This window comes from Misgurnus anguillicaudatus, chromosome 12 (genome assembly GCF_027580225.2).
Source record: "Misgurnus anguillicaudatus chromosome 12, ASM2758022v2, whole genome shotgun sequence".
NCBI classification, from domain to species: domain Eukaryota; kingdom Metazoa; phylum Chordata; class Actinopteri; order Cypriniformes; family Cobitidae; genus Misgurnus; species Misgurnus anguillicaudatus.
The window spans coordinates 3,814,038-3,836,922 of record NC_073348.2 but is presented as its reverse complement, the minus strand read 5'-3'; the positions used below and the strand labels follow the sequence as shown (position 1 = coordinate 3,836,922).

The following is a 22,885-nucleotide window of genomic DNA, read 5'->3' as shown; positions in this document are numbered from 1 at the left end:
AATCTATGAGATTGGTGGTGCAAAATAGAATTAAACATAAATCCAAATCATATAATCCACATACAAGACTGACAAAAGACAATGGAAACATTAAGGCTATACAGTAACCAGGTATAACAAGACCTATATGACTGTGAGTGATACTAAAAATTGTAGTTTAACACACTGTTATCTGTATTTCTCACTCAGTCTGAGTTGGTGTAATCTTACAGAGAAAAGTTGTTCATCATTGAGTTCAGTTATCAGCTCAAACTCCTCAAGTCTGACAGAACTGAACCTGAGTGACAATGATCTGCAGGACTCAGGAGCGAAGCTTCTCTCTGATGGACTGAAGAATACAAACTGTAAACTCAAGATATTACAGTAAGAAAATCCCTAAACCAATAAAAAATGAATTCTATGAATTCTTCATCTTTTTCTCAATGAGAGACAGAACACACAATTATTTTTTTTATAATCCAATGTACTTGTCTCACAAAACTGTTCCATCACTTCCTGGGGCCCGTTCTTTGTACATTGCTTACGTAATCTGAAATCAAATGACACCAGTAGGGGTGCCAACCGTTCCGTATAATACAGTGTGTATAATAAGTGTATTTCCATTAGAAATGGCAATGCAATTCAATTATACTGTAAGTGTGCGCTTTATTTGCTCAAGAATCTTGATTTTCAGTAGTGTGTTTTAATTCAATTCAATTTATTTATTTATTTTTATATAGCGCTTTTCACAATTGTTAATTGTTGCAAAGCAGCTTTACATGAGTAGATGTAAAAGAGAACACAGAAAATCAATAGATAATATAAGAAGTAGAATATAACGGCTAAGGTTAAACCGTACAAGCTAGCTTATTAATAATGTAACGTATACAGTAAAGTGCTAAGTTAAGCCAAAGTTGGCTGACTCTCCCTGGGACGAAAAAACCCCCTAGGAGAAAACCTGGTGGGAAAAACTCCTAGAAGGACAAAAACCCTTGGGAGAAATTAATATATTTATATATATAGATACGGTAGGGATAGGAAGCGGGTAAGCGGATTAAACTGGTGCAGCCAGTGGTCGTTGGTCGCGCATCGACTAGGCATCACGTTGAAGGACAGCCAGTAGATCAGTGGTGCAATGACCTTCACAGCAACAGGAACTGGGTCTGTTTGTCTCATTGTCCTCGGGGTCGATGACGAGACAGGGAGACAAAAACAGAGTTCTATTAGCGTAGGGGCCGTTCGCATGTAATGCAAGTGTCATATATTATAGTGGTTTAAGTCAGCTCGGTTCCAGACGGCTAGCTATTGCGGCACTAGTATATTACCCATATGAAATTTGTGAGTGCTTTGTTCTAGACAAACTAACTACTGCGGGAAAAGTACATTTACTGGACACATTTTATGTGAATGCTTTGTTAAAGAAGAATGTCTTAAATTTAGATTTAAATTGATCGACTGTGTCTGATACTCGAACATTATTTGGTAAATCATTCCAGAGCTTAGGGGCCAAGTAGGAAAGGATCTACCACCTTTCGACACTTTTGATATTCTAGGGATTAATTAAGTGACCAGAATTTTGTGAGCGCAGTTTACGTGATGGATTGTATTCTGATAGTTGTTCTTTAATATACGAGGGTGCTAGGCCATTTAAGGCTTTGTAGGTGATTAGTAATATTTTAAATTGTATGTGATATTTAACTGGTAGCCAATGTAAAGATTCCGGAATTGGACTAATGTGGTCATACTTTTTAGATCGAGTAAGCACTCTTGCGGCTGCGTTTTGAACCAGCTGTAGCTTGTTTACCTGATTTGAATGGCAACCCCCGAGTAACGAGTTACAATAGTCTATTCTAGAGGTCATAAAAGCATGGATAAGCTTTTCTGCATCTGATGCAGACAGCATATTGCGTATTTTTGAGATATTTCTAAAATGGAAGAATGCTGTGCGGCAGACGTTGGAGATATGACTATCGAAAGATAGATTGCTGTCGAACATTACGCCTAAATTCTTGACCGTGGAAGAGGGCACCACCGTGCAGCCATCTATGGACAACTTGTAATCTGACATATTATGTTTGTAGTGATTTGGTTCAATAATAAGTATCTCAGTCTTATTGGAGTTTAGCATAAGAAAGTTATGTGCCATCCAGTCCCTAATATCACTAATGCAGTCTGTTAGCTTAGCAAACAGGTGGGTTTTGCTAGGATGTGACGAGATGTAAAGCTGGGTATCATCCGCATAGCAGTGAAAACTTATGTTATGTTTCCTGATAATGTCTCCTAGAGGTAACATATATAACGAGAATAGGATAGGGCCTAAAACTAATCCCTGTGGTACGCCGTATTTAACCGGGGAGTGATATGACTCTTCCTAATTTACATAAACAAAGTGATAGCGATTGGTAAGATAAGACCTAAACCAGGCTAGCGCCTGACCACTGATACCAACATAGTTTTCTAGTCTATTGAGTAAGATTGTGTGATCTATTGTGTCAAAGGCTGCACTAAGGTCTAGTAATATAAGGATTGAGATTTCACCATGATCAGATGTTAATAAGAGGTCATTTGTAACTCTAAGCAGCACTGTCTCTATGCTATGGTGGGGCCTGAATCCTGATTGGAACTTTTCATATGTATTATTATTCGCTATGAATGTGCGTAGCTGGCTTGCCACTACTTTTTCTAATATTTTAGAAAGAAAAGGTAGGTTTGAGATAGGTCTAAAGCAGTAATTCTCAAAGTGTGGTCCGCCAAACCCCCCCAGTGGTCCGCCAAAAGATGACCTAAACTAGGCAAGTGTTTATACAATTGTCACTTATTTAAGTAGATTTTTAATGCACTTGTGAAACTGTGATATCAGTTCTTGCCATTCTGTTTACGTAATAACGTAAAAATGTATCAGTGGCTAAACCAAAGAGGAGTCAAAAGAAAAGATCAAGCATCAACTGAAAGTAGCTAAAATCCACAGATCTATTAGTTTTGTAATGTAGTTTTTGTTTCATGTGTAAAATTCGTGTAATTTCAGTGATTTTGGACATTAAGGAGAACATTTTATTTTCAGCATTTTATTGTTACCATAGTTACAACTTAGACCATAGACTTCATATACCCACCACCTCAGTTTTAAACTATTGGCTCTTTGGAATGACATTAAGTGGAACCTAGGCTGTTATGGTTTGTTTAATTGCAGTTTTTTTTCACATGTGCAGTTTGTTGTTCATATTAAGCTGCAACTCATTTCACATTTACTTTTTCAAATGAAATAAAATTCATATAATAATTTCTGAACATGGCATTGCATTTGTGTTTAAAGAATTCGTTTTTGACTTGAAAGAGTTGCATATTAAACTTAAATTTAAATTAAGCTTATCCTTCGTATTATGTTGTTTTTTGGGGGCATGTTAGAGTGAGATTTTGTTAGGTGGTCCTCAGAAAACAATTGGAAGATAAAATGGTCCTTGGGCTGAAAAAGTTTGAGAAACACTGGTCTAAAGTTATTAAGATCTCCCTGGTCAAGGTTTGGTTTTTTAATGAGCAGTCTAATAACTGCTAGTTTGAAAGCTGTTGGAACGTATCCTAATTCTAGAGATGAGTTAAAGATATTTAGTACCGCGTCTGACACTACATGAAATACCTCTTTTAGTAATTTTGTGGGAACGGGGTCTAGTATACAGGACGATGATTTGGATGACGTTACTAATTTAGAGAGCTCTTCTATTGTAGTAGGTTTAAATGATTCAAGATGTTCGTATGGTAATCTAGTGGTAAATGTACTATTGGGTAGAGTGGTGGCTACTTGCGTAGTTTCTATGTTTTCCCTAATAAATATAATTTTGTTAGTAAAGAAGTTCATGAAGTCATTACTATTGTGTTGGAGTTTACTATTGGTTTCTGTTTGTTCTTTGTTTCTAGTCAGTTTCGCAACTGTGCTAAATAGGAAACGAGGGTTGTTATGATTTTCTTTAATAAGCGTACTGAGATAGATAGATCTGGCGGTTTTAATAGCCTGTCTGTAGTATTGAACACTCTCTTTCCATGCTGAACGCCATACCTCTAATTTTGTGCTTCTGTAGTTTCTTTCCATTTTTCTGGCTACTTTTTTAAGGGCTGCAGTATGATGGTCATACCATGGAGCTGGCGTTTTTTCTTTGATTCTCTTTTTTTGAATGGGAGCAACGGCATCCAACGTGCTAGAGCAAACGTTCAGGTTTTCTATTACAATATCCAGATCTTTATGGTTATCTGCTACATGTTTCATTTGAGACAGGTCTGGAAGAGTGCTAATAAAGCTATCTTTAGTGGTGGAGATTATTGTTCTGGCTAATCTGTAGCATGTTGTAGACTGAGCGGTCCTATCTAGAAGCATTGTGTATGACACAAGGCAATGGTCTGAAACGTCATCGCTGACTCTGTGAAGGCCGGGCACCAGCTCCTTCACAGCTTCCCGATCTGGTGTGGACAGATCAGAAAAGCAAACATCGGATGAATCCGCCATTAGATCGCCAACAAAGGGAGGTTTAAGTAAACAGACGGTAAGAAATGCTAGCTTTAGCCGGCACCGACTGGTGATGCTAGCGGGCTATATGCTAACACTGGGTGTTACTAGTGATAAAATTGTATCGCTTAGTAATACAATTCAGTAATCGCCAAGGTAAAGTATTCCTAAGATAAACTAATAAGTTATATTATATAGATAGGAATAAGATAGTGAAAAAATAGGATTTAGCTGATAAGGTCAACGGAGCTCCGGGCTTGCGACTCCTCGTCTCTCTGGGTTGTTGCGATAATTATACAGCAAAACCTTTTATATTCCCTAATTATTATAGACACAGATAAAAAGGCAAGCGTTTATGAAATATTTCATTGCTTTTTTACACATTCATGAAAAACTTGCTCTACAGTCACATGTGATTGGCTGTGATGATAATTGCAAAAACAGTGAATAAAAAACATTTGATGCAAGATTTTAATGGAATCAGGTATTGCTTTGGAATGGGGGATTATCACGCTGATACGCAGTGCTTCCGCTTTCAGCGATCTTTGTGCACGTGCACTTCCGGTTAATGACTCAATTGATGAAATATAGATTAACTTAGGGTTTAGTAATTTCTGTTAATATAGCTTTTATTGCTATAGACCTTTTGCGTGTTTGCAAACAGAGATGACGTTTTTTTGTGGGTGGAGCCCAACTGGTGGCAGAAATTGAATTCTTCATAAAAGCTGTGTGAAGTGTTTTAGCATTAACCCTCTGGGGTCCGACCATTTTGGGACACTGTCAGAGGTTTTGACATGCTCTTACATTTGGTCTTTTTTCAGTTGCTTTAAAACATAATAATGGGAAGTGTCTCATACCACTGCGTTCAGCACAAACTGGGCTAAAATATTATATGAGCTACATGTATGTACATGTTTGTATTTTTGAGAGAAAAATGTTTATGTGTGGTTTTTAAAAAAGCAAAATTTTTAAGTCACTGATATAAGTCCACAAAACCCATACTAAACATGTTTTAACAAGACTTTCCTAAACATAATCTAGTAGTCTAGAGTTTTTTCTTTAAAATGATGTGACAATCACCATGCCTACTTATTCACATAAAACAATGTATTCATTTAGAAATTGTAAGACACTTTTTGTTTAGACGGGCTGTATGCGAGAAGGATTGATTGACAGCAAGCAAACAAAGGCTCGCATAATGAGCTGCATAATGAGCTGCATAATGAGGCAGGAATGTGAGAATGAACTACAGTAAAGAATGTGAGGACAAATGTATACATGTTTGTTTGAGGTTTATTAAGTTAACAATATAATCAAAATAGAAATGATGGTTAGTAGAACATTTTAAGTTTATTTGGAAACATACCCTATTCCTAAAACTAAGAAACTGATACACAACAGAGCTGTAAACTTCATGTGGCTCATGTTACCATATAACTTTATGTCCAAAAAGTGTTTTTCCACTTCATAGTTTTGTACTGATGAGAGAGATGCAGACCTATAAGAGAGTTATAAACAGCTGTTAGCATAAATTGTCCACAGAAATACCCTTACTTATATAACTGATGGGTAAATGTCACTGATACTACATTCATATACTATCTTGTACATAAACTTAATCTCATATAAACATCTGCAGCAATTAATATAAAAAGCTGTTTTCAGATGACTGTTTTCAGATGCCCATCCCCTTATCGTCTAGCTTCTGTTTTAAACGTGTTTCTGTAAGCGAGTATGAACTTTAAAAACACATCGCAAATGGATGTGCGCGAGCTCGCGTCTCCGTGTAAACAACGCGGAGCTCATAATAAACGGTGTTGCGTGTAAAGCGCAATGTATGGAATTACCTTGCATGTAAACAATATGGAATCATTTTACAGCAAATCCCCCAGTGCAGCATTTACTCAACATTAATTTGGCATTTGCAAGTTTACCTAGCATGATGGCTAATTAGCGATTAGCAAGCTAATAATATAATACACATTCATTCATGAATAAGAGTACCCCTTTTTATTTTTTTAATGTTTAATCTTCAGTGCTGTGAACTTGCTCAGCCAGCTATCCATCGAGTTGTGTGTCATCATCTTACTCAAACATTAGAGTGTCCGTGCTCAACTAAAAGCAGAGACGGCATCTATCTAGGTGAACCGAACAACGGTGTAATGATTCAGATCGATTCCCAAGACAAGACGATGCTTACCCGACTGGCCAATAGGAACGTGGCCCGCCCATGACACAATTTTCACAGAGAAAGCAAAATCCCGACACGAGAGCAAGAAACCGCACCGAGAGCAAAGAAAAGCGTTTTGATAGAAACACGTTTTTTTAGAGAGAAAATGTTTTCACACTAATAGCATAAACATATACTTGAGAGATTTTTTTTCTCAGAAATAATTTAAAAAAATTCAAATTTATATTTTTTATGTTCTATCATGAGAAAATACTTTCTCTCAAAACTTTTTTTTAGTCTCAAATATTATTATTTTTTGCTATTGGTATAAAAACTTTTTCTCTCAAATATTCTTTTTTTTCTCATGAAATGCTTTTTTGCTATAAGTGTGATAACTTTTTCTTTCAAATAGTTTTATTTCTCTCAGATCATTTAATTTATCGCATGTAATAAAGATAAATTAAATAAACATATCTCGCTTCATAGTCCTGTCAATCAAAGGGCAGGACAAATACCACACCAATCAACACTCTAAATTCTGTTAGGTTATTTAAGCTGGGTATATATAATATAAATATATAAATATACATGTTTGGTTATAAATAATCATATGCTGGGTTGTTGCTAACCCAAACATGAGTTAAAACAACGCAGCATTGCATTGAAACAACCCAGCATATGTTTATTTATAACCTTACGTGTGTTTTGTCCAATATTTTCCTTGTACAAACTTATGTCTGTGCACAATTGAAAATCAATGCAAAGTTTAATGTTCTGTCTATGAGTGTCCATTTCTGTACCAGAAGACATCGTTGTACTAACAATTATTTGTTGACTTAATATTAATATATAATATTATTTGTTGATTATCCGCAAAAGCATATAAAATTTCAGATAAGTTCAGCGGACATTCTTTATCATAGCAACCAAAAAGCGTCAGCTAACACTGCCAAGCAAGCGGTCGCCGTCAGCGTTTTCAGCCATGTTTAACATTTAAATGATTCCGTGTACAGTACATTGATATAATTAAACCTTCTTCAGTTATTTTAATGGTTTGCCAGCAGAAGACAGGTTGTCTTAATAAACTAGCCGCCATACATATTACATGATGCTGCTGTGCAGGTCAGGAGTTCTAATAGAAATTCATCTGCCACCTATTGGTAATTAATGATTCACTAACATCTGCTGAACATTTGCTTATGATGCGGTAATATGAGTGACTCCGTGTTCAACTGCTGATCCAATAACATTTAAAAAACGCAAGTTTTGTTTTCCAAAATTTTAGTTAGTTTTAGTTAGTTTTGCAGGTTAGTTATAGTTTAGTTTTAGTTTTTTTTACAAACCTTCGTTTTTATTTGATTTCAGTTAACTAAAATGTTTTTTCACTAATAGTTTCAGTTTTCGTGATAGTTTTCATTTACTATAATAACCCTGACGTCGACTCGCAAACGGTCTATAGCAAGGGTCTCCAACCTTTTTTCATGGGAGAGCTACTTTCTAAAAAATAAAAGTGGTCGAGAGCTACTTGTGTCACGTAATACCTAAATTAGTGAGTTAATAGACAACGATCTATTAACTCACTGTGATTTGAACTCTTTCCCCTACAGCATTTTTTTTAAGTTGCCAGCCAGTGCCAGCATTTTTAATAAACCCACGAGCGAGCTACCTGCAATTAAGACACAAGCTACCAGTAGAGCGGTGACGCGTTGGAGACCCCTCTAGATGGTGAACCAGACGACTCTGGTGAATCAGGTGAACCAGACGACTCAGGTGAACCAGACGACTCAGGTGAATCAGGTGAACCAGACGACTCAGGTGAACCAGACGACTCAGGTGAATTAGGCGGTTCAGGTAAGCCAGGGGATTCAGGGTCTTGATGAACACGGGGAACAAAAGAACAGAAGGCAGACCACACACACCACAGGGCCATGGCAAATTCAGGAAGTACAGTTTTAATGAGACATACCTCGGTCGTAGTAGGTTCAGGCGTGACGGCCATTTTGTGTCTTGGTTCAGATGCAGGTATGAAGGCTTTCTGGATGGCAGGTACGGGGTTAACAACAGCCCTCATTAAAGCAGGTGTGGTGGTGACGATGGCTCTCTGAAACACAAATGCAGGAATGGTGGTTGCTCTCTCATAAACTGGTGCAGAGACAGGCATAGTGGCGGCCATTTTAGGGTCAGGCATGGTTTGGACAGGCTTGGGCAGAACAGGCATGACATGGCTTGGTGTTTTGTGAATATTCTCTGGCTTGCTATCCACAACACCCCAGTTCCAGGGACCAGACAGACATATCACATGGCATATACAGACGTAAATGCTCATCCAGAGCATTTTAAAAAATTGGTTTCAACGTGTCCTCAAAAAATTGTACCTGATCACTTAACTCCAGGAAGTCCTTAACATATTCCTCGATGGAATCGAGCACTGTTGATCGGTCAGATGTCAATCTGCTGACCCTCACAAAGTATCACATTAAGTGATAATATATTTGTACAATCATGGCCCTGTGCTTATTTCTGTCAATGTTCTGCATGAAGATCTTTAAAAGTTTCTACTTCATGATTTGCGGTGCGGCCGGTCGCAATCTTTGTCAAACAATGGGTATCAAATAAATTGATGGTGATGTTGAATAACGGGTCAAGTGTTATTTTAAAGCTCCACTGTGTACTTTTTTGAGTTCATTCTTAGCAAAAACCCATGTTTTCTTTCAAAAGTATGTGCTCATTCATGTGTAATTACTTCCACCCCACTAATCAAAGTATTCTCGTAAGTGTAGAATCTGCTATTTAAAATACATATAGTCGAGTCGCTCGACTGGCGCATCCATGTTGTGCCTCCATCTTTGAAATACATTCGCCGACGAGGGACATTCCTTAAATTCAAGCTCCGTCTTTTGCGCTTTCAGACTACACTCACGCTGGCCGCTAGCTGAAGCCTCCGGAGGTTGCATGTGTAGGCGGTAAACGTCATCGAGACAGTCTTATTTCAGAATATTAACAATTATAAAGCTGACAATTATTCTAAGTTAATTGTAAATTGATGTAATATGCTTATGACTTGCGAATGTAATGCTCAGTTAATTTAAATAAACCAGGCTTGATGACGTATGCAGCCCGGATATGCGACCTGCGTAGACTGAATCCTTCGGATTTTACAACAGCCGCACACCGTGATGATCCCGTGATCTAATGCTTTGATTTGAGGCAGATTTGAAAGCCTGTTGAAGAACTATTCTCGAAGACATTAACTCATTCACCGCCATTGATGAGTTATCTCGTCATTTATAAGTTCATATTTAACTAATAAACGTGCCTTTCTGGACGAATTTCAAAATGAAAGTGTAATACCGCTTTTATCCACCAGATGGCCAAAACGAATTTATCAAAAACGGAAGTTAAAAAGAGATAATGATTTATTTTAACTGCCTTTATGTTTGATAGTCATTCTGAGTCTGATCTCTTACATAAATTTCTTTACAAAAACGCAATTTTTTAAGCTTTTTGGTCAAAATGTTGTATTTTTGAAGAGAAATATCCATATTTCAGTGGTAAATTAAGTAGAAAAAGTATAATGAAAACGTTTTTTCCCCATTTTGTTTGTTTGTTTGTTTGTTTGTTTATTGTTTGTTTGAAAGCAGAGGGTGTGTTCTTTAATTTGATATAATTTGTATGTTTATATATTTATAGAAAATAATTTTCCTGCAAGGAATTTTGTGAAAATTTTGTTAAAATCACAAAAATGCAGTTGGGCAACTTTTCTCAAAAAGGCTGGCGGTAAATGAGTTAAAACACGTCGCCAAGGAAGCTAAACAGGGATTTAAAACGACAACGTGACAGGAACACATCAAGACCAAAGTCAATATTGGAGTAAGTTAATGTTAGTTTACCAAGATCATGAGGCTCAGGGGACACATACTTTCTATCTTCTCCACAGGTAATTCAGAATATTCGTTTACATCTATATACAGTCTATGTTGTAAACTTGAAGTTTTATAGTTCTTTGGCTAACTATAGCATGGTTATGCATAACACTTGTTAGTGTTACCACGCATGTGGTTTAATGTGTTCGAACAGCCACACGCCGTCTCTCTGCCCATTTATATAATCTGAGGTACTGAGATAAATGTTTTTCATCTTTTCTGACCTCTAACACAAACACACGGTGTACAGCGCTATTTTTAGCCTTTCATTGATAAAAGCGTCTGATCTACGCGTCTTTCGTTTCATTTTACAAGCGTGTAAAAGTTGAGCGATTTTATTTCACCAATATCAGAGAAAGCTCTTACATATACGCGGACATGTAACGTTTACTTAAAACATAAGCATTGGACTCTGACATAATATTAGTTCGCATCCATTTAAACCCGTCATTACTCCCGCTCATGATTAACTCATTCACCGCCAGCCTTTTTGAGAAAAGTTGCCCACCTGCATTTTTGTGATTTTAACAAAAGTTTCACAAAATTCCTTGCAGGAATAATTATCTTCTATAAATATATAAACATACAAATTATATCAAATTAAAGAACACTTTCAAACAAACAACAAACAAACAAACAAACAAAATGGGGAAAATGGTTTCATTATATATTTACTTTTTCCACTTAAATTGACCACTGAAACATGGATATTTCTCTTCAAAAATACAACATTTTGAGCAAAAAGCTTTAAAAAATGCGTGTTTGTAAAGGAATTTATGTTAGAGATCAGAGTCAGAATGACTATCAAACATAAAGGCAGTTCAAATAAATCGTCAAATCATTTTAACTTCCGTTTTTGATAAATTGGTGGTTTGGCGCCATTTAGTGGATAAAAGCGGTATTACACTTTCACTTTGAAATTCGTCCAGAAAGGCACATTTGTATGTTAAATATTAACTCATAATTGACGAGATAACTCGTCAATGGCGGTGAATGAGTTAAATGACAGGAGAGGGACTCGTCCACAGACCATCCCCTCAGTAATCTGGAGAGAAGCAGTCGAAAATGGACAAAAAGAGACGGATTTAAACACCAAGTGTAAACGTAATGTGTCTCTCTCATCCACAAAAACACATCTTAATACCAAGTTTAACAGCCCCTGTGATATTTTTCCTTGCGTCGATGAAAAAGGAGTGTCTAAGCTACGTTTATGGTTGCTTTTTGTATGTGATTTTAAGTGGACATATCATGACAATCAGACTTTTTCCATGTTAAACATAAATGTGTGTGCTTTGATGGATCACAGGCAAAGGACATTGCAAATTGCTTTTGCTTTGTAGCTACTGGAAGCCATGTTAACCTTGGCATGACACTGCCGGGCCACTGTACGAGTTAAAACACGTTCCGAATGGGGGGGGGGGGTAGAAAGTAATATTCAGTTGGTTGTCATATAGACTTTCACCGCTAGATGGGAGTAGATCCTACACAGTGGAGATTTAATCGCGTGGATGTGGGTTATCAAACAGGACTGTGCATGACTCGTATAAGTAAAATGGAATGACAACATGAAAATTATAAAATAGCCTACATGTTTATATTCTGTATTAAACCACAATGGGTGCTAAACTTGCGGTGTTAAAGGGACAGTTCACCTAAAAATTAAGATTCTGTCATCATTAACAAACATTCCTCAAAATATTTCCATTCATGTTCACCAGAACAAAGACATTTATACAGGTTTGTAACAACATAAGAGTGAGTAAATTATGACAGAATTTTCATTTTTGGGTGAACTATAATCAAAAATTTGGGTGCACCTAACTTTTGTGCTGTTGCACCTAAGAAAAATGTTAGGCGCACCAGTGCAAAAAGTTAGTGTAGAGCCCTGAAGGGCCTAAAAAGTTTCCTTAAATTTTTTTCATATTACTGATTTCTGACTGCAACAATATTAGCAGGAGTCCACATTAACTAAAGCCCTACATCTGCTAAGTCTGCACAGAAAAGTGTAGTAAAAAAGATATGTGAAAATATGTGCTTAATTGACATTTTTTTGTCACATAGGCCTACTGTGAATTTATTAATCCAGAAAAGGGACAGGTGTGGTAACATCTTTGTAGACAGAGTTTTAAAGATAGAATAGATACAAATGACTGCGCAAACTTTTCATGCATGACATTGTATTAGACAATCTAAAGACAAAACTAAAATTGGAGATGAGTTGATTCAAAGGAAACTTATTTCACACTGAGTAATATTCTTAATTGTACATAACATCTATTACTGCTGGTTAAAGATGACGGATTGCTGTCTTTTATACAAGAAATAAGCTTAAAATGAATGTAGTCAAAAGTATGTTTGTCTTGTCGTTCGTTTAAGAATAATTATCAAAACACCTGCTCCACAAAAAACAAGTTGCACAGTACAGAATTTTTTTTTTATATTAAAAGCACATCAATCTATTATTTTGTGTTGAGTTTGAAAAGCTCTAAATATTAATTCTGCATCTTACGCAGATTGCGCTCGTATAATAAAGAAAACATGAAAAATTGTCAATCAACCCCAGTTAAGTAATCCACATACGAAGAATGGGCCTCCTGATTTCAATCTCTCTCTTTCTTTCTCTGTTTCATTTTCTTTTACTGTATATATTCCGATAACAGTCTCACTCATATAATTATATTTCATGACTTCAGTAAGTGTCAGGAGTTTTTCTTCTCTCTTCAGTCTGGAGCACTGCAGTATTGGAGATGAAGGTTTTGTTGATTTGGCTTCAGCTCTGAGATCAAACCCATCACACCTGACTGAACTCGATCTGAAGTTGAATAATCCAAGAGATTCAGGATTGAAGCTGATTTCTGATCTACTGAAGGATCCACACTGTAAACTACACAAACTAGAGTGAGTTATTCATTTACTGTTTGATTTATAGTTTTGTTATAAAATTCATGAATCATTATAACCTACAAGTGACTATCATGTCATTGTTTTACTCTCACACGTCTGCTGTAGTGTTGTTTTACTCTGTTATTTAATGTAAATGTGGTATGTTAGCACTACTTGAATTATTCTCATGTTTACGTCACTTTAGATAAGAGTTTGTTAAATGAATAAATGGTAAATGTATAATTATAAAAGTCAATTATAAAAATAATCATGTTTATATTTATCATCTTACATGATGTCTGTTGATAATGACTGTGAGTGTATATTAATGTTTGATATTTTTCTTCAATGTTTTACAGTATTAAGTCTCGACTGTTTTAGTTTCCTACAAGAGCATACATATGACAGATCAAACAACAGACTTCAGTTCTGCTTACTGCCTTCTACTGGACAAATAGCAGCAAGACATCAGAGGTTAACAAGAGGAACGTCTGTTATGGTGTTGTCATATGACAAGTTTTGAGCGGTGTCAACAGTGGCGGCTGGTGCAAAAATGGGAGGGCGCACAAACAAACTTAAAATCAAACTTTTACTGTAGTAATACATGACTGTAAAAAGCCATTTATCAGGTGACAATGTATCATTACTGCTTAGCTATAATGTTGAAAATGTTACTGTTGAAGTCAACTAAAGCATGAAAAAAATTACTATGTAAATTTGAGTATAATGTGGGTTTATCATCAGTAATGAACTAATCAAGGTAATAATTCAAACACACACACAGAGACAAACAAATACACCAGAGGTTGAGTTAAACTTTTCAATCTCCGTCATTTTTTTTTGTCATTTTTGATGAACAACGTTTTAAAGATTCCGTCATAGTCAATTATTATCTGTCGTTTCATGTTTTAATGATACTAATTGTTTTCGTTCACATTTCTTATCATGAACTTACAAGACGAGCATACAAGTTTAAATGTATTTATTTGTGAAAAACACAACGGATGAATGTGCATCACTTTTTCATGTTTAACATCATGATGCAGATGAATTAATGCTTTTATCTCACAATAGTCCCTTTCACACATACAGTCTTTACTGGTAATTTACTGGTAAATTGCAGTTAACATGTCATGTGTGAACAGAACCTTTCCGGTAAATCAGTGCTCCCAATTTACCAGTAAGACAGGTTGTAAGATTAACGGTAATTTACCGGTAAGCGCTGTGTGTGAACGAAAAATATAGCAATACCGGCATTTAGAACGGATGACGTCAGACCGCGCTGACAGATCGGGCGGGCCAATCAGAAAGTTTTTTATACAGGTGACGCGGTTTCCCCCAGACTGTTTACGGACGTTTCCACACACATGTTGCTTAAAAGTCGAGCACACCTGAAGTTAACATCCACATTTCTTCACCAAAGTTGTTTAAACAAACAGCTTACCATCTAATTGCCAAATTGCCGACGTCCTTTGCACACCATCTGTGAAGCCTAATGTGCAAACGCCCAGGTTCCGTTTGACGCCCCCTAACCCAATGTTGTTTGGTCACAAGCAACTTCGCGACCGTTTGCCACAGATGTGAAAACAACAAAATACGGACCGTGGATATTAAGTCATAACCCGCCGTTTACAAATACGACACGGACGGAGCTCGCCGGCCGCGCACCACAGGTAACTTCCGCTTTCTCTCCGAGTTTACCGGTATTTTGATACTGATGTGTGAATGATGTCTTACTGGTAAAAAGACGGAACGTCACTGCATGTGTGAACAGCACATTTTTGTATTTACTGGTAAATTCATTCTGGTAAATTCATGGTAATTTACCAGAATTACTTTGTTAAAGAGGATATTGACATCATAGGAGATAAAACACTCAACTTTGTGCTGAAGAAGTTAACTCATTAACAGACATCCTTTTTGAGAAAAGTTGCCCACCTGCATTTTTGTGATTTTAACAAAATTTTCACAAAATTCCTTGCACGAAAAATTATTTTCTATAAACATACAAATTATATCAAATTAAAGAACACACCCTCTGCTTTCAAACAAACAAACAAACAAAACGGGGAAAAACGTTTCATTATACATTTACTTTTTCTACTTAATTTAACCACTGAAATAAGGATATTTCTCTTCAAAAATACAACATTTTGAGCAAAAAGCTTAAAAAATTGCGTTTTTGTAAAGGAATTTATGTTAGATATCAGACTCGGAATGACTATCAAACATAAAGGCAGTTAAAATAAATCATTCAATCTTTTTAACTTCTGTTTTTGCTAAATTCGGTTTGGCGCCATCTGGTGGATAAAAGCTGTATTACACTTTCACTTTGAAATTCGTCCAGAAAGGCATATTTATTAGTTAAATATAAACTCATAAATGACGAGATAACTCGTCAATGGCGGTGAATGAGTTTATATAGTTTAAAAGTCTAAACAATTAGCTGGTTAATGTAACGTTAGAAAAAATGTCACTTAGCTTATATATGGTAATACGTTACCAGCGAAAATCGATTCCAATAACTCCAAAACAGAGCATGCCAGCACGTGCGTCTTCCATTGACACGATCTTCTTCTTCTTCGTTTGGTTTAATGGCCGGTTGCGAATCAACTTTAAAGGTGAATACCGCCACCTACTGTGATGGAGCGTGAATATATGATCTACCACTTCGATCGCCATTTAATAAGCTGGCTATAGAAAATTCATTGCATTCTACTGCTTGTAATTCTTCCTTTAAAATCCTTCTTTCTATTTCATATGCCTTACATATCTTTAAAACATGCTCTACATTTTCTTCTGTTAAACAAACATCACAATGGCCTGTTTTGTGTTTCCCTATAATGTCTAATGTATGATTTAGATTTCGTAGATGTGTAAAAAAGTTGTTTTTTATTTTGCATTTTTAACCTTCTAATAGTGTCTTCCAGTTTGACATGAATCCCAAACTGTTTGCCATTTCGTATTACATTACATCTATTGCTTCTAAAATTAAAAGTTTTCCTTCTGATCTACTGAGTGTAATATTTATATTTGGTTCTGCCATATGAATTGATGCTTTGGCAATGTTGTCTGCTTCCTCATTACCCTGTTTACCCACAAGTTTTAAATTTTAATTTTAAATTTAAGTTTATATTCATCTGTTGTATTATATTCAAACTGTTTAACCTAATCATGATTTCAATAAAATGTTGGTTCAAATAAAATCCATTGATTGGAAACTCAAAAGGACATTGAATTAGAACATATGAGTACTTTATCAGGTCTAACTTCATACACCCACTCTAGTGCCATTAAAATAGCTTTCATTTCTGCGGTGTATACTGATGCACCATCTTTTATCATACTGTATCTGCTTTTCTCACATCAGTCTCTGGAACAAACAGTGCAGCCCCTGTCCTTCAGTATTTAACTTTTTCATCCATCTGTATAAATTTGAAGAAATGAATAATATGCATTTTTAATATAATTATCTACATATGTAATTAAACTGGCCTTTTCATTCATTTCCCTTCTGTTCTCATGTTGTTTGTATGTTTCTGGCTGGTCTATTATCCAGGATGGAATTGGGGATAGTACCACTATTGGGCCAAATTATATTGATTCTATACCAACTTCATTAATCCATTCCTTTATCTTCCATGCAAAAAATTTTCCCACATTTCTCTTATATAACATCAATGTGGACTTTCCATGATGACTTGTCATCAAACCATAATTTTTTAACTTTTTCTAAGATAGACCCATAAAGTTTAAGCATTTTATTTCCTGGATTTTTCTTCCTTGAAAATATCTTGCAACATGTTTTAGTTGTTGTTAAAACCCCATTCTAACTACGTGATTCTTCTGTTCCAGGATAGTTTTGAATGATCTATGAGTCATTAAGACAGTTACATAGCACCACCTATTGATGTTTTTTCACATTTGTCAAAATGTCTGTTCTAGAAACTCAAACAGTTCTTGGATATCATGCAACACACACCAGATAGCTATCTTAAAATAAATATTGACCATTTTCAGTTTCTCACTGAATTGATAATTTGGAAAATTTCTGAAATATAAAAAAGTTTACATAACTTGTGAAAATAATTCCAACTTGCCTTAACATATCTTACAATATATATCCGTGCCATTGTTTTGTCTCAAGATGCACACTGTTTTTATTTTTATTTTGTATGGTATGTTTGTGAAAACTACTTAAATGTCTTAAAATAACTAAGGCCTAGTCCTGGATCAATCCAAACCATGTCTGGGAAACGGCACCATAGACCTTAGCTAAAACCAGAACTTAGTAAAATTAAGATGTTTAAACATCTTTAATAAACATACTTAGAAAAAGATATTCCTGGTGGGTACCTTGGGACAAATCAATGGCACTGACACTGTCTTAATCTAGGACTAGCCTTAAGCCTTGTATGTAAAACCTGGGATATTTTTTTGAGTAAAATTGTCATTTCAGATGCCAACATTTCCCTTTAATTGAAGAACAATAATGTTGTTTTAATTTGCATTTATTGAGACAGAACAATTTGGTCAAAATAACAAATTATATTTGTTAAAATACCACAAAGAAAACAAGTTCATATTAATCACCAAACAATGTTTTACATCTATTTTCAAATATCTGATGGAATTAACCAGATTTTTATTTACAGATTCTTTTGTTTAGGCAAGTTGTCAGTCTTTGACATTACATTTTGGTAACTCTTAAGTGTTACAGAATTTTAAAGACACTGGATTTTATTGACCTCAATACACTTAGAAATACAGTTTGAAGGCAAAACTGGAGTGATAATTTTTGTCATTAGGCCTATGTGAGAGGTTGAAAGTTAAGAAATATTTACAATTCTTAATCTGTAAAAATGTGATGATGAATGCAATCTTATTATAGTTTACAATCCTGAAATTTTGTGTATATTTCTTCTTCCGTAGAAGATTACGAAAAGGCCAGACAGAAGGCCAAAAAGGCTGAGACATCCTCTTGTTTCAATTCTGACAGTGACATGCTGGGAAAATTCCATCGAAAAAGGAAGTGAGTTTCCTTGTTTTTGTATTAATTATATATCTTGCAGGTGTGAGAATTAACCTACAGTAGTTCCTAGGAGTAAAGGTTCACTAATTAACAAACATTTTTTATAAACTTATATACACTTTTTCAATTCCAACATACATAAATGTAAGCAGGTACTCAAGGTGCTTTATCATGAATACAGATAAAGGGTGTTGATAGACATGAAGCCGTGCAAGTACTATTGCTTTTAGAAATCATTACCACACAATATTAAATATGTAGGCTATCAATGCAACTTTCTTGAAGTCACTTAAAGCCTTCTATCTGCTGTCCCTGACTGACTGTAAATGGCAACAGAATGTTTTGTTTATGTTGTTTTGTTTATATTATGTTTGTTTTGTATCATTTTCTTTTATTTACACCAGACCGAACTCAAAGTATCCAGATGAGTGGGAATCATCTGAAGAAGAGATCATTACACAACACAAAATTACCACCATCGCCACCATCACCACCATCTGCCCAACCAGTCCCACCAGCACCACCTGCCCCACGAGCACCAACTGCCCCACAGACTGACTCAAGAAGGCAGACCATTACACGTATGTATTGTTTTAGTTATTTTCCGTATAATGAAACGTTATTAGTTCCATGAGTAGTCAAAGTATACATTTTATTTTGCATAATAATTCCAAATTAATTAGTACAATTATCTTTTTTCATAGTTTCGTTTCTGTGTCTCACTACCTCCCTGTTTCTCTCTGTTGTATGTGACTCTCTCTATTGACACACCAGATATTAATTATAAATTAACTTTACTTTTCTTTAGATATTACTTAACTTTACCCAGAAGACAAAAGGTTTTGGTGATTATTTTTTACATTAAATTAAGGACTGTGATTAAAAGATACATGTTACAGCAAAAAAAAAAACATATTTAAGGATATTTATTTTTTAGCATGAGGACAAAATTAAATTGCTGGGTCTCAGAAGGGTATTGCATTTACTTTGAATACTAAATAGAGACAGAGCGCAGTTATGCAAATTTGAAAACCATGCCCACCTAGGGGGAAAACAATCCAACAGTTTTCATTGAATTTGTATTGCGTGAGGCCACCTCCTTGTCATTTCTGGCTTATAACAAAAAACAGAATAATGCCTAAAAGCTGCTGTGTGACAATATGTACAGCTAACAAGCCAAAAAACACAGAAATAAGTTTTTATAACCTGTCGAGCCGTAAAACTCAGCCTTTAAAGAGAATAAAGTGGATCGCCAACTACGTTTCCCCCTAGTGGACGCAGTTCTACTAATATGAGTACTATGAAAAGTTGCCTGTTTTCACTTTTGTGTCTTTAAACGCTTGTTTTTTGGGATTGACAGCTTATAAAAACTTATTTCTGGGTTCTTTGGCTTGTTAGCTGTACATATTGTCCCACAGCAGCTTCTAGGCATTACTCTGTCCTTGCCACAAGCCAGAAATGACAAGGAGGACGGCCTCTCGCAATACAAAATTCAATGAAGATGGTTGGATTGCCACCCACCCCGGTGAACGTGGTTTTCAGGTTATGACACGCTGCGCTCTGTCTCTATAGTATCTTTAAACATAGTATCTTTGTCTACCAAAGAGCCTACAAATGTGCATAATTGGAAATTCTGCTGTGACATTGGGGTTACATCTATATCATATAATATGTTATTTTTTACTTTCAACAGCAACAGAACGTTACATTAAAAGCCAGCTGGAAAATTTAAAGGAAGAGGTTGCGATCATCAAGCAACTGGTACTGGCACTAACAAATGAACATTCAGCAGCTATAGACCTTCCAGAGGGTGTCCATTTGCCTCTGAATTATAGATTGGACCTCGAAGGTCTGGAAAACAGACTTAAAGAGGAGGCCTGCTACAATTCTATGGTACAAGACCAAACACTTGTTTTGTAAATACTTTTGTGATCTAGGCTGTGAAATCCAGACCAAAATCTTAACAAGCATCAAAGACTGTTCTCAATCAATAATTTCAATATGCTTTTATTTTGTTACTTTTTTTAAATTACTTAATATTAAATATATCACGGGTTTATTTTCACAGACTGGGACACATTTTGTATTTGTTGGTTACAGTTTCATTGTAGTTGTCTAGTTAAAGCCTTGTGCATTACTGCCTTATTTTAGGTAAGGTATCTGGCAACAATTGGAGGTACAAACCCATCCTCCAATACAAGGCGCATCATGGTATGCCTGTTGACCACCCCACTAGCCCAACAACTGTGCTGGAGTGGCTCTGGCCAGAAGATGAGCTTTAAAAACATGCTGCTCTGCAAAGCAGTGATAGGTACGTACAGTATGTAATATTTATATGGGCTTTTATAAAAATAATAAAAAATGATATGATATTCAGGAGTTTTAGTTACTATAGATATAATTAATAGCATAATGACATTTAAACAAATAAAAGTATATTTTTAAAGATGGGTGGACAGTACTTCCAGGCACCACTGCTGAGTGTCATAGTATTTACAGTAATTGACTAATAGTTTTAGACAGAAAGTGCACTGATAAAAGTGCTATTCATCTGTTGTTGATATACTTCAGAAATTTGTATAATTATCAATACCAGCTAAGACAACATCTGCGGCCATACAAGCTAAAGATTGGCACAGTAAAAACTCGTAGTTTGCGTATTTGTTTATGCTTTATTAATTGCAAATGAAAAAAACTAATAACAAGAGTAAGTTCAGAGAAAAACAAAACACACTCATGCACACAACAAACTATATACACAGAAGTAATAAGTATAGACAAACATAACCAGGGATAAACAAATAAATATAAATAAAAATAGATTTTGTTACATTATAGTAGCTGTATTTTGTTTAAACATAAATATTAAAATAGTAAAACATTTATTTACTTAGTCAGTGTGTACCCTCAATGCTAATCCATTAATCTCATTGTGTAGCTCAGTCAACCTCAGCTTTCTCATTTTCTCATTCAATAAAGTTCATTGGGAAACATTCTGAGGTTAAAATCTCTTAACACTGCTTGAACAAAACTTGTTTTTTATGACATGTAATTCAATTGCTTTATTTCCTATTTAGATGCAGTGACCAAATGCAGCATGGCTACAGAATGTGAGGTGGAAGCATCCATTAAAATGTGGCTTCGCAATGCAAGGGATAGGGATGGGGGAAGGCAGGGAAGGGCCAGATCTAGAAACACTGTTGCCCCTGGCAGTGATTTTTAATTTTCATTTACAATTATTTTTACTCTTCTGTGACTCTGTTTTTGTGTGGTTCATTGTGGTTTATATGCAGTTTTATTGTTAGAAATAATTCTCTATATCTTCTTTTTCTTATAGAGAATTATTTCTAACAATAATATAATATCTTATTTTTCTTATTATATTCTTATATTATATATTCTTATATTATATATACTTCTATATTCTCTTATATTATATATTAATAATAGTATTGTTTTTGCTGTTAATAAATAATTTGTATCAATGATCCTGAGTTTATTACTGTTACCATTTACAAGTACAGTTGTTATGCATTAATGGTTATATAGTGGTGTCCTGTGGGTAGGAGAACCATACCACCCTTTGCCCAGTGTGCCCAAGGTATGCCCACTTTGCCCAGACTGCTCACAGTTTGCCCACACTTTCCCCACACTTCACCCAGTGTGCCCACACTTTGTCCAGAACTGCCCAGTATGCCCATACTTTGCCAAGAGTACCCAAAATCTTTCCCACACTAGCCAGAGTGCCCACAGTTAGCCTACACTTTCCCCATACTTTGCCCAATGTGCCCACAATAAGCCCCCACTTTACCCACACTTTGCCCAGAGTGCCCACAGTAAACCTCCACACCTCCACTTTACCCACACATTGCCCACAGTATGCCCACACTTTGTACAGTGTGCCCACAGTTAGCCCATGCTTTGTCCAGTGTACCCACCGTAAGCCCACACTTTGCCCACAGTAAGCCCACACTTTGCCAATGTGCCCACAGTAAGCCCACTCTTTGCCCAATGAGCCCACAGTAAGCCCACACTTTGCCCACACTTTGTCCAGTGAACCCACAGAAAGCCCACAGTAAGCCCACACTTTGCCCACAGAAAGCCCACACTTTGCCCAATGTGCCCACAGTAAACCCACACTTTGCCCAATGTGCCCACAGTAAGCCCACACTTTGCCCAAAGTAAGCCCACACTTTGCCCACTATAAGCCCACACTTTCAAGTGTGGGCAGAAAATTGGGGCCCACACAATGGGGCCCCAGTGGGACAGCCCACACCGAGCCCACACTTTAGGCTGTCCCACTGGGGCATTTCACGCCGGTAGCGGGGCCCACAGGGGCAGCACGCTGTGGGCCCCAATTTTTTGCCCGCAGTGGCCCCAATGGGACATGTTTGCTGGGTATA

The 22,885-nt window shown here is 36.1% G+C and overlaps 1 protein-coding gene and 1 long non-coding RNA gene across 2 annotated transcripts in view; both read left to right on the top strand.

The window, feature by feature from the left end:
* Window positions 1-14,265, top strand: part of LOC129446022 (NLR family CARD domain-containing protein 3-like) — a 64,716-nt gene extending 50,451 nt beyond the window's left edge. Inside the window, exons 7-9 of the mRNA XM_055206982.2 lie at window positions 190-363; window positions 13,292-13,465; window positions 13,810-14,265. Of these exons, the coding sequence (XP_055062957.2) occupies window positions 190-363; window positions 13,292-13,465; window positions 13,810-13,831 (370 nt within the window). The 3' untranslated portion in view covers window positions 13,832-14,265. The remainder of the gene's footprint in view (window positions 1-189; window positions 364-13,291; window positions 13,466-13,809) is intronic.
* Window positions 14,266-20,181: 5,916 nt separating this feature from the next.
* Window positions 20,182-22,282, top strand: LOC141369130 (uncharacterized). Its single transcript, XR_012372691.1, has 3 exons — window positions 20,182-20,375; window positions 20,634-20,793; window positions 21,560-22,282. It is a non-coding gene; the product is annotated as an uncharacterized lncRNA (long non-coding RNA).
* Window positions 22,283-22,885: the final 603 nt, after the last annotated feature.